This window comes from Myotis daubentonii, chromosome 10 (assembly GCF_963259705.1).
Source record: "Myotis daubentonii chromosome 10, mMyoDau2.1, whole genome shotgun sequence".
Classification (NCBI taxonomy): Eukaryota; Metazoa; Chordata; class Mammalia; order Chiroptera; family Vespertilionidae; genus Myotis; species Myotis daubentonii.
The window spans coordinates 74,625,914-74,638,923 of record NC_081849.1 but is presented as its reverse complement, the minus strand read 5'-3'; the positions used below and the strand labels follow the sequence as shown (position 1 = coordinate 74,638,923).

At 36.5% G+C, this 13,010-nt stretch overlaps 1 protein-coding gene across 34 annotated transcripts in view; it reads left to right on the top strand.

Annotated features, from left to right (window-relative positions):
* Positions 1 to 13,010, top strand: part of NRCAM (neuronal cell adhesion molecule) — a 246,870-nt gene that overhangs the window by 226,738 nt on the left and 7,122 nt on the right. For 10 of the 34 annotated variants that reach the window (XM_059712821.1, XM_059712829.1, XM_059712826.1 and 7 more), the window contains 3 exons: positions 895 to 930; positions 6,339 to 6,458; positions 7,588 to 7,740. The exons of 10 other annotated variants lie outside the window; for them this stretch is intronic. In XM_059712821.1, the coding sequence (XP_059568804.1) occupies positions 895 to 930; positions 6,339 to 6,458; positions 7,588 to 7,740 (309 nt within the window). The remainder of the gene's footprint in view (positions 1 to 894; positions 931 to 6,338; positions 6,459 to 7,587; positions 7,741 to 13,010) is intronic. 14 more of the 34 variants (XM_059712835.1, XM_059712838.1, XM_059712834.1 and 11 more) reach the window with 6 other exon arrangements.

Genomic DNA, 13,010 nt, shown 5'->3' with positions numbered 1-13,010 from the left:
ACTTATGTGTAATTTCTCATCCAGATCAATTATTATTATAAAATCAATTATTTAATTCTTATTAGAATATTACTTGATATTTGTTTTCCAAGTCCATGTGAAAATTTCAAACTTATATTAATATATCGAGGCGAGAGTGGGAAATTACAATATTTTGCAACACTTGAATTTGAAGTTCAAGGCACTGTTTTTTCCTTTCTACAACTTTACATATATGCATACACATACACGTACACATGTATGTAATACAAATATATATGCACACACAGACATGCATACATATACTCCAGTAAATATAAGTAATTCAGGTTCTAGTCTTGGTTCACCAGGAAGTGGTTTACTAGTCCACATATTGATTTAGGTTTTCTAGCGATGAAATTAAATAGTGCGTTTATCAAACGAGCGTGGGACTCTGTACCTTGGTAGCCCTCTGGTACAGAGAAAGCAAAGTAGCTCCCTTAAAGTATCTAGAAATGAAATTAATACTTTCATATTTTTTTAAAATTATTTTGAAAACCTTTAGATTCAATAAAAATATTATAAAAGATTTCCTCTTTTTTGCATGTCTCTAAATTGTAGAATTGCTTAAGGATTATTGATTTGATTATCTTCCATAGCATAAGACATTGACAATGCTACTCCAAAATTGGTTTGAGATATCCTAAGCCTTCTTATAGAATAGGCAAGCATGAATAATGTACCTTAAATGTGGATTTGAATACTGCGTAAGTTTGGGGACACAAATATGTCTTTGTCCCCTGAACCTGATATGGTGCACTTCACTCTTCTTGCATGCTTTAGCATTGTAATAAGTGTTTTTATATAGCTTTACATGCTCATGGGTGTGTTACATTTAACTATATAGTGTCCTATTTCTGTTTCCCTTCATTAAAGCTGGTATTCTTCCACCTGATGTAGGTGCAGGCAAAGGTAAAATAATTCATCTGCATGACTTTATACATGTGTGAAATTTGCAATGTTAAACATGGGGAAGTGCAGCATGGGTTAAAAGAGAAAATAAAATAAGCTTTGAAACAACAAAAGAAAGAGAAGATCTTGGCAGATCTTGGCTTTAACATTAATATTTAGTCTTTATACAAACAGAAAGCCACACATTACATTTTTCTAAGACTTCTCTCAAGTCTTATCCCTGGTGCAAATCTTAATCTTACCTTTTAATGATATGATTGTGGCTGGATCAGACAGGACCAAAACTGTGGATTTGTCACAGGTCCTGTCTATGGCCACGCCACGTATTAAAGAAATATTAGTCATGTGATGAAAATAGACTGTGAGAAATCAGATCAACAGTTTTCCATTCTGATTTAGCTAGACCCCTCATAGACACAGTGTACACTTTGCTGCATTACACTACACTGTCCATTTGAACTTTTGGCTTAGTGGTCAATACCCTCTATTTATCCTGGGACTAGAAGTCTGCCCACCAGGATCCCCAAGAAGCAAGTCTTTCCGTCTGCCTGCATGCTCTACTCAGTTGTGTTACTCCATCCTGTCGTCACCAAACTGCTCAAGTCTCCTCCTCCTGGGTAATAAATAGTCAATCATCACAATGGATTACTTTTGTTCTTTATCTTGCACAGCACTCTGGGTGAGAAAGATTGGTTGGGAGAATGGTGCTTGAATATGTTGTAGTATGTCTTCCACATGAGGCAGTCCCAAAGATCCCCAGTCTTTCACCCTTGGCTGTGGTGGGTCTGTTAGCCTTGGACATGTTTTCTTGGGGAGAACCTGGGGCCAGGGGTTTTCTTGGGCTTTAATAGACTGAATGAGTACAAATAGAAATGAAAAAAAAGACCGAGAGAAATCAGTGCTTTGTCCCAAATTATTCAAATCTTGTGAGCTTAGGTCTGATACACATCTTCCGTTTTCTTAGAAATCTGCTTATAGTCAGAGTCTTGGTAAATTATAAAATGTAGATTAGATAGATTTTAGGGTGATTGAGTAAGAACCGTAGCCATTTTTGCTAATCTTGATATGTTACCCATGTATTTTTAGACTTGAACAAAGTTGTAAAACTTCAAAATTTCCAAAATATTGTAAAAAGATGTAAACCTCTCTTTTATATGTATTCTTCTTTCCTGGGACAATTAGATAGCAATTAAAATCCTCGGTAGTTTTACAGTCATTTACTGCCAGGTCCCCTCATAACCTCATTGAAGCAGTCCAGAGAAAACCTGGCCTCGCTCCCTGTGCAAAGGATGCCTGGAGTTAAGAGCAGAATAATTGTGTTGCCACGGGGCTGCCTGTGAAGTGAATCTGAGTTTTCCATGGAATTGTCATGTTAGAATAGGACATGCAATCCACTGGGAAAAAAATACATCACCTGCTTATTTTAATGAATTAAAACTAACTAAAATAAATATTAAGATAGTTTAGGGTTTATCATTTAATGTTACTCAGTTGAATTGCGAATTGCTTATGATTATAGAGATAAGTAAAAATGGAGTGTCAGAAGGTTCTTGAAGTCCCCAGTGTTGAAATCTGATGGATCTCATATAAGAAGAGAAATAGAATTTAAAATTTAAGAGAAAGTTAAATCTGTCCTCATTGTCTATATTGTTTCTTTTAATAGTGCACCAGTAATTAAACATTGCTTGCATAAAATGATGACATTTTACTGATAAGAATTTAAGCTGATCAAAAAGAAATTGCTATCCTGGATTTCCCTCCCTTAAAAAATATTTCTTTATTTCAATCTAAAAATAAATTTTATCTTCTCTGTTTTTCTTCTCCAGGTGGGGTTTAGATACTCCCTGAGAGAGGAGAATGAAAGTGTCCCACAGTCCTCTCGAAATTTTAATACTTTTATGTATCTTTTATATTTTAATTTAAAGCAGCATGAAAGATAATAAAGAAGAGATAAATCATTGAGGAAAAACATGTGTGATAGACTCAGCTATAGCAGCACCAGCCTCTAATGATTTTAACTACTTCTGGTGGAAGAGGGGAAAAGCGATGCATCTAAGTTTAATGTTTTAGTTTTCTGGAAGATTTTAAGCGATGTTGATGAAACCCACGCTTACACATATATAATTACTTAAGCCAGGAAGAAGCCAGGATAATTAATTTACCTGTATTATGCCTACTTTCCCTTTTCCTTACCACTCTCCTCAATTTGATCGTGAAAATACTCCTGAGATCTCCAGGAGTAACTTATTTTGATCCATGTCCTTCTTTTGTTTTCAATATCTCTGTAAGAATTGTAGTTGTTTGGATGCATTTGTTCAATTTCTGTGTCCTTTTAAATACAGGGTGTCCCCCAAAAAATGTACTAGTATACACACTAACAGCTGATGATAGCTCAATGGACATTTCTTTCTTTTCAGACTTAACCCATTGGAATTAATAATGGCAGCCAAAGTTTGTATACATTCTTGGGAGACACCTTGTAGTTTTGTGTCTGGTACTCTAGGAAATAGACCTGTGAAGGCAACTGTAAAAATGAACCGAAGCACGCAGATAATGAATTTAAGTTAAGGTCTCAGTATTGCTGATGGATGGACACTGCCTATGATAGCTTTTACTTTCTCACCCTTGGGACCAGTCTTCAGAACATGGTTGCTAAGTGACTATTTAGGGCACAGGAATAGGAAGAAACTAATTGGCAAGTCAGAAACTGAACCTGGTTCTTGACCTAATTAGCAGCTGACAATTAATTAAGAGGAGGACACTGAGGAGCTGGTGACATCCTCTCTGTGGTCAGACTCTCACTATATAATTACATCAGAGTTGGTCCCACTGCTACCAATTAGGTCAAGACACAGGAAAACCTAAGGAACCAGTAAATTAAAATCAAGTTTAAAGTTTACAGTTTTATTTCACCTGAACAACAACAAAAAACTATATAGAGCAGTGGTTCTCAACCTTGGCTGCCCATTAGAATCACCTGGGAATCTTTTTAAAATCCTGATTTCTGGGCCTCATCCTCCGGAAATTCTGTTTCTTTGTTACTAATGTTGTGGCCCCACCCCATAACAAAGAAACAGAATTTCCAAAGGATGAGGCCCAGAAGTCAGAATTTTGCAAAGATTCCCAGGTGATTCTAATGTGCAGCCAGGGTTGAAAACCACTGATATAGAGGGTTCAATCAATTTCAACATCTAACGTCAACCTGGCAGGTAAAGTGCAATAGCCTTTTATAAGACACTGTATATCTAGATGGTAAAACACAGCCAGTTAAGACCAACATACGAAAAAGAGTAAACATAGATGCTAAACTAGTTATTTGAACAAAATTGTATATGAACATAGAGGAGTGAACCATTTATTTTGCCAAACAATATACGTGTGAAAAACTTCACAAAGAAAGTAATAACAAATTTGGCCTTGAGACAAATACAGAATTTTGGCAAATGAGTCAAAGCGGGGGGGGGGGGATGTATAAATTATTGGTAAGGCAATAAGCAAAGGCATGGGTTTAAAAGCCTACAGGACATTTGGGTTATACCCAAAAGTCCAGTTTGGCCCAAATGTAGAGTGCCTGGGAAAGACCCTGAGGTGTGACTGAGGAGGTAGGTGATGACAGATGATTAACGGCCATGCTTGCCTGGCTAAGGAATTTGTGTTTACCTATCAATAGAGGTCAGTCATCTCCACATTCTAAACAGAAATGTCAGGATTGGACTTGCAGTTTAGAAGCTAAAATGTACAAAGACACAGTAGGAAGAGAGACTAGAGTGGACTCCTGAGAAAGCCCAGCTCAGAGAGGACACTAGCACGTCCCAGGAGACAATGCCCGACATATCATAGGTGCTCAGTGAGTGAGTGTTCAGTAAGAAGGTGGATGAGTGAGGAGTCAAAGCCAGGAGAGTTAGAATTCTCTGACAAAAGTGGCCAAACAGACAACCTCAGAAAATCGCAATATCTTCTCTGGGTGTCTTTAAGAATAAGTGAAATGTTCTTCTGTTAGGAATGTTTCACTATGGTTCTGCCTTCAACATTTTCCATAATTACAGCAGATTAAGTTCCTCAGTTCCATGATCCCAAAAATGTTTAAAGAAAGTTAATGTTTTGCCTGGGTTCCTTGCCACTGATGTTTTACACACATGTTCATATTCACAGTCTCTGTTTATTGATCATATTCCTATCGTTATCTATTTCTTCAGGTGCAAAATCAATTAGGCCCACACAATTCAATAATCAATTTTTCTCTCTCTGCTGTTTCCCACCCTTAGCACGAAGGGGCACACAATATACGTGTGATGGTGAACTCTATCTCAGAAGTCAAGTGCATTATTTAATTTCTTAATATACTTCTCTTTTAGATCTAAGAAGTGCAATTTCATCACATTTTAGATTTAGAAGAGGTCTTTAGCTTCTAAATTAGATAACATAATTTGGAATTTAATTTTAGAGTCTGAGTAACCCTTCTGATTTCCTATCCTAGGATTTTTTTCTCTGGGATAATAAACTGGTCTTGTCAGTTTTAACTACCCAAGTTAATATATCTGTAAATATGTTAAGTTTAGGCACTTGCAGTAAAGCTGATATAATTGTCAGCTTCAGATGCCCAAATAACATCTTTTAATAACTATAGGTGCCATCTTTACTCGTAGCAAGTAACCTCCATAATTTGGTGTTTTAAGATGCTACGTAGGTTGCAGCATGATTTTTCAGAACAGGATAGGTAATAAGCACTTAGAAGGTAAGATTGTCTTGCTCTCTGGGATGTGTCAAGTGAAACAGTTCTTTTATTTCTTCTTTCTTAACTTTAGATAAAAGCACATTTGGTGACTCTTTCTGCAGCTGTTCTTCCAGAGTACCCACCCCTCCAACACCTCCCAGCAGGTGTTCCTCACCTGAGTCCCTGAACTTAAAGACGTTTCTGACTCAAATGAGGTCAAAAGCTACTACTGTGAGGAGCATCCTTTCTCACCCCAACACAAATTCTTTAAAGACCCACACCGACATGATAAACAGAATTGGAAGTAGCCACCTAGTATTTGCAGTCTGTGACCTCTGCCCCCAGCATCGTCATATATCAGTAAACGAAGGCTATGGTGTTTCCTGGGACTGTATCTAATGGACAACAGTTCACATTATGCAGAACCCGTATAATAGAACTCATAGATTTTTAACCTTGTGCATTAATCACTATTTCTAATTATTGACTTATTTCCTAAGGCTGTAGTTTAAAAAATGAAAAACCTGTCTGTAATAAAAGTGAAGTATGCGTGAACCCTAAATGTCAGCAGTAAATCCTAATTCAGTTTTATTTGCACAGTTTCAGAGTACTTAGAATTATTTATATTTGTGTGTATGGTGTTGCAATTTGATTGTCTGTCTGTTTTATTTTTCTATTGTATATTTATTTCAAGCAGTAAATCCCAGGATCAGCAAACTTACTGTCGCAGCTGCTGAGACCTATGCCAATATCAGTTGGGAATATGAGGGACCAGAGCATGTCAACTTTTATGTTGAATATGGTGTAGTCGGCAGTAAGAAACAACTTCATTACCCGGTTTTTAATTTGGGGGATACATTTAAAGAGATTAAGAACATTTTAAAGGATTTACTATGGATCATCTTGAAAAATAACTTGATCCAAGTAAATGAATCAGATTTATCTAAAAAACATTGTAGTGAACCATTAACCTATGTATGTTACGCATAACAAAAAATCTGCCTTGTTCCTGTTATTTAAAACGAGGGGTGTAAGTTCCATTGCATATGTTATTTTCATATCATGGTACTTAAAACTGTTCTATACCCACAACATGTAAACAAGGGTAATAATGAATTATTATATATGTAAGTACAGTAGAAAAGAGGAAAAGTTTGTTCAAAATGGACCTTGAAGTAGCAGAAATCAAGCAGACTTTAAGTAGTCATTTTGCATACACTACTCAACAGAAATTTATCAGAGACTGAAGAAAATTACCACTTGTATTTCAATGTTAATATATTCCTGAATCAGGCTCCCTACATACATCCTGGCCACTTCTCCCAGGAGATGGGGCAGCTCTAATGTTCAGCAGTTTATGAAAACCCCTTGTCCTCTCCTAATGCAGTGTGCTCCGCACATAATAAGCTGGGTGGCCGTGGAATGTTTTTATGAAATGTTGAACGTAGTCCAACTTTCTGTTTAAGTCTTAATCAGGCAAATAAATATTTAGTCCTTTAGGAAAATTAATGTGTGGGAAAAGTTGAATTTATAATTTGGATAAATTTGAAGGCATTTATGTTTACTAAAAGATTCATCTTGTTAATCTTAAAAGCAAGTCTTCCCAATGCTCATTTAAACTATGTAATATGTAACAGTTCTTTGTGTACACATTAGTAGAAAAAGTCAGTAGTGTTTTAAGACAAGGTGTAGGTGAAGAAGCCTCCTTTGTATTAAAAAGAAGATTTAAAACAATGGGCACCTATGCAGTCTTGCAACCTGAACATGAATTTTCATGTAGTTCTTCATTTTAATTGGTTTATTTGACTTGACCTAAAATGATATACATAAACATCCTACATTTTGTCTTTTACTTATAAAGAATTTTCCTTTCTTGAAGCATTTAAGTGACTTCTGGTCCCTTAAAAATATTATAATTTGTTGTTTTTGCAAAATTTCCATAGGCAAAGAAGAATGGAGGAAAGAAATTGTAAATGGTTCTCGGAGCTTCTTTGGGTTAAAGGGTCTAATGCCAGGAACAGCATACAAAGTTCGAGTTGGTGCTGAGGGGGACTCTGGTTTTGTGAGTTCAGAGGATGTGTTTGAGACAGGCCCAGGTGAGGTGCACACCACGCCAGTTCTGCGCATGCTCAGAGGTGCAGCCACCGGGCACTCCCGCTGGAGATGGGGGCAAGTGGTGCTGCTATGGATAGGACTGTGAATGTCTTGGTGGGGTCCTGTTGGGTTGGGAGTTGGGCTTTTAATTGTCTTTGGCTCTTTATATGAAATCAATTACAGAATTGAGCAAATCATCTTTTAATGACATTATTTCCAAAAGCAGAGCTAAATATGATTCTTAACTTTCGTTATTTAGGTAACTCAGTTTTTCACATCATTTACATAAATAAACTGTCCCGCGGAGTTAGAATGGAATTTTTGAAATGCTTTTGAAGCTGAAATAACTCATTGATAAAGTCACATTTTTCCTGTCAAAATGGACTATAGCCCTGCAGAACCTTGCAGTTTGGTTAGACAAGTGATGCAAATATTGTTAAATTTGTATAGAACAAGAAATTGTTCAATTTATATATTTCATTATAATTATATTTAACTGCCTGTATATGTTTTAGTTATTTGAACATTATCAAAACACATAAGTAATATTAAAGTCTCTAAAATAAATAAAAATGTTCATATAAGAGTCAAAAATATTCATATTTGTTCACAAGATGGGAAACAATCCCTGCTTAAATTTAAAGAAGGGCTGTGTGGTATGTGTTCATTTTGTGATTCATATATGTTATGTTCAGTCATTTCATGCATTCTTAAGGAAATGTTGCATTTCCTGTAGAATCTATAGGCAACATGTATTTCTGTGTCTTTAATTACCCAAGCATTATGATTTTAAAGTCACTTCTTATAATTTAGAAAGTATACAATCAAGAGTGAATTCTAAAAAAGAGAGAGAGAAACCAAAGGTAATAATTTACCAAACTACATTTTTTAAGTATTTATGTGCTAGATTCATAATATATAAAGACAAAAATTTTCTGTTATTCTGTTCTTTGTATTTTCATATCCATTTGTGTACAAAGTTCTAGGAAAATACTGTATTATACTTAAATGAAAAATATCAATTGACAGTATTACAAGATGTTTGTTATTATTGATAACTTTTAATTTCAAAATACTAAAAGCTCAAGTAGATATTCTGTCCATTTACAGCTAGAATACTAGCAGTAACAACAGCATTCGCATTTAATCAGCTTTAATCTATTTCAGGCGAATGGTTTTCATGGCTTTTCTCATTCAGTCCTTACAACAATCCTATGAAGTGGGCAGTTATTGCCCACTTATACAGTATGCCAGTGACATGTAATGAGAGATGGAATGCCTGCCTGTCACCCAGTTAGAATGTGGGAGAGCTGAGGTTAGAGTCTCAGCCTTCCAACACTGGAGTAGAGACTCTCACTACCCCACACACAGGGTCCCACAGGTCCACACTCGAGGAGAACAAGTGGTCTCAGAAATAATCGCTTAGTCTTCCCAGCTCTTATGGACCCAGGGTCCAGTGAACTCCCAGCTTGCAGATCCAGCTAGAATGAGATTCCACCCATAAAATCAAGGTGTGGCCTTTTATGTCCTTTTATAGGACAGATGGTAAACCCTTTAGAAAAATGTCTTCAGTGTTGCTATATCTACAGTTCCAGCTGCAGCTGACAGGTGGCTCAATTGAGCCGTCACAATGAGTGGACCATTCTTGTGTGCTAGCGATGGAGATATAGGACAAGGCTACAACCAGTTATTGTCACCTTTTACATATAAATGTAACTATTAAAAAGAGTAAATATTGATTAAACCCTAGTGAACTTAGTATATTACCTCCTGGAGCAAATATGTATTGTAAATCCAACTTCCTATTTTCCCAGCTTCACTGCTCTGTCCTGTAGGGCCACTGGGTTAACTCCAGTGTGAAAGCATTGTCTTCTACGGCTCTTGCTTCTCCTCCCCCCCCATGCTACGTTCTGAGATTGAATGTCAGTACTGGGCATGGAAGCATACCGTTCTGGCTAATTTTTTAGCTTTGCATTAATGAGCTACTTTCTGAGTTCTTCTAATTTCAGGAACTAGACTCAACTTTCATCTACACTTGTCTCATGAATCTTGTTAATCTGACCCTATCCCTGCCTTTGATAGTCTGAGCATTTAAGATGTATTTCTCCGTTTTTTCCAGTGACACCAAAGTTGAACACCAAATCAACCAGGACTACCCACACTCCTGTTAGGCCCCCACCTCCTCTTCCTGCTTTCTCATCTCTTTCCCTCAATTACCCTATCTCTTCTTCTCAAATCACAAAGGATGTAAAGCAGATTGTTTTTTCTGAGGCCTGTCAGCTGCCTCCAAACTTTAGCCAAGGTAATTTTCCCCCTTTCTATACATTTCTAACTATTTTAATGGAACAGGGCATTTTTATATATAATGGATTTTTAAATTTTTTATTGATTTCAGAGAGGAAGAGAAAGGGAGAGAGAGAGATAGAAACATCAATGATGAGAGAGAATCGTTGATCGGCTGCCTCCTGCAAGTCTCCCACTGGGGATCCATCCCACAACCTGGGCTGACCAGGAATCAAAATGCAACTTCCTGGTTTCTAGGTTGACGCTCAAACACTGAGCCATGCTGGCTGGGCTATAATGGATTCTTTATAGACACTTATCCCACTGTGTCTTCCATGCTCATTTTATTAGTCTAAGTAGAACATTTTCCTCAGAGATCTACTAGCACAGAGCACAGATTATCCACAGGACACCAAGCAATGCCATGCAGAAGACTGTTGTTAAAACTAACTTCTAGGAAACAAAGTGAATTTCATTCCTCAGGCTTATTTTCTTTTTTCACATTCTTGATATTTGTCTATTCGTTTAATTTAATGGCTTTCTGGATTACCCAAGTAATACATAACATAATTTTTATAAAGGTTTTAAATAAATTGAAAATCCTCTTTCTCTCTTCAACCCAGTCTTACTAATAACCCACCCATTGAAAATCAGGTTCAATAAGAAAAATCCCCATGGCTTCATTCTGTGTGTGTGTGTGTGTGTGTGTGTGTGTGTGTGTGTGTGTGTGATGCATAACTTGGGTTTGTAAAATCATCTGTAGTTAAGATGATTTTAGAGTGTCCTGGGAAGACTTGAAGCCTTTTTAGTGATTGTGGACTTTAGATCCATTCTTATATGGATAGGAAGCCAATAAAAGTTATTTTAACTTATATAGTTTTTGTTTCATATCAATTTCCGGTGCACTTGTGTGTGCATGTATGTATGTGAGTATAAGCACACATATGCACCTGTTAACATTCTGTGTCTGCCTAATTTTAAATAATGAATGGGGTAGTGAAATATTTGGCACTTTTTTCTTTAGACATAGAGGAGGCAATAATTTAAGGTGAATTTGGGTGTTCCTTTATGAACTGCCAAAGAAACATTTCCACTTTTTGCATAGTAGCAAGCTGCCAGTACAATTTGACCGTCACCATCTTTATAAGACAATGTTTGTGCTAGTTTTTTAGAATCTTATTGCATTTTGCCTTTATCAGTTGCATTTAATTAGTGGAAAATGTAAATACAGATACTATTTATGACAAAGCTGTAAATCACGAAGTATACTAAAAACTCTTTAACTTCAATCAAATGTTCAGTAGATTTACACCGGTTGGTTTGGGGTTCAGTTTTGAAGAACAGGCACACAAAGACCACGTGAGAATTGACAGAAATACACCGCCCAAGAGTATGTAGTGATGGACTTCTAAACTATTTTTACCTTTCTCAGAATACAAAGTCCCTACAACATTTTATTCTTGTAAAGACTTCTGCAGGTTTGATGTCTGGGCATGTTTTCAGGAAGGCATTACAACGGTAGAGCATAATGGCTACTACCATGTACCCTGGAGTCAGACAGGCTTGGGTCAAACTCCAGCTCCTGAGCAAGTTCTTTACCCTCTCTGGGCATGGATCTATTTCCCATGCTTATCTCAAAGGATTGTTGTGAAGATTAAATGAGATTTTTTTCCCCCTTCCAGCACAGTGCCTTGCAGATAGTAAGAGTTTCACAATGTAAGCTCTCATTATGACCATGTTCATCATCATCACCATCATTATTGTGGTACCTGTGTGGAAGGGGAGCCCTGTCTATACTGGTGCTTATGTTGTATCAAGTTATGATACAACTCAAATCCCCTCTAACCCATGAGGCACAAGGGGAAAGGCTCCTGGCATTTGATTTCTAGCCTTTATTAAATACATTATATTCCAGATAATGTATTTGTACTTCTCGTTTGATTTCTTAAACACACATCCACATATTTTTCACATTCCTCTTCACACTTGATTTTAAGCGTTTCGTTTTTCTCCCTGCATTTTGTGTGGAGAAAAAAAAGGCAATGTGGTGCCACTTTTGTACAGATATCAGAACCTAGGATACATGTAGTCATGCTTATTTCTGCATCCAGAGACCACATACACCTAAGCCAATATTGTTAAATGTATTCAAAAGAAATTCAATCAAATTAAAAGCATGACAGAGGCATGCTTATGAATCTAAAGAAGAAACCCTTTTATCTTTATTATGGCCAAAAGAGAAAAAGGCCTTTAAAAAAGTTTTATACCAACTTATTTAAACAAATTCTCATGGGCATGTCTGAATAGCCATTGATGCTGCACTTTGTCCCATTTGATTGACACTCTTGAATAATATTAGAAATGCTAATTATTCCATGTTTTTCTTAGGAGATTTGGTTGAAAAAGAGGCTTCACATTTATTGACTCAAACAGAATAGATGAAGACTTAAAGAACATGTATACATGTGAATGAGTATTTTCTGTCTAAATTGGTCACTATTCCAGTAATGATGCCTCTGATCAAGATACACTCCAAAGTCTTTTAATATATTTGTATTGATTTCATAGAGGAAGGAAGAAGGAGAGAAAGATTGAAACATCAATGATGAGAGAGAATCATTGATTGGCTGCCTCCTGCACATCCCCCACTTGGGGATTGAGCCTGCAACCCAGGAATGTGCCTGACCGGGAATCAAACCGTGACCTCCTGATTCATAGATTGGCGCTCAACCACTGAGCCATGCCGGTTGGGCTCCAAGGCCTTTTAAATGGATCCTAAGCAATATTGATCTTTTGAGGGTAAATTGGATTTTTTAGAAATTTGCAAAAGTTTTTCAGATCCATCTTTTATAAATAAGATGACTAGCAAAGGAGATGAATAACAAAACTAAGTAATGTTTTGAGTGAAAATTGAGATATAAAATAATAAGGCTGGTTCCAGTCTTATATGGACAGTTTTCTTATGTGCAAAGTTTTCTTTTTTAACAGA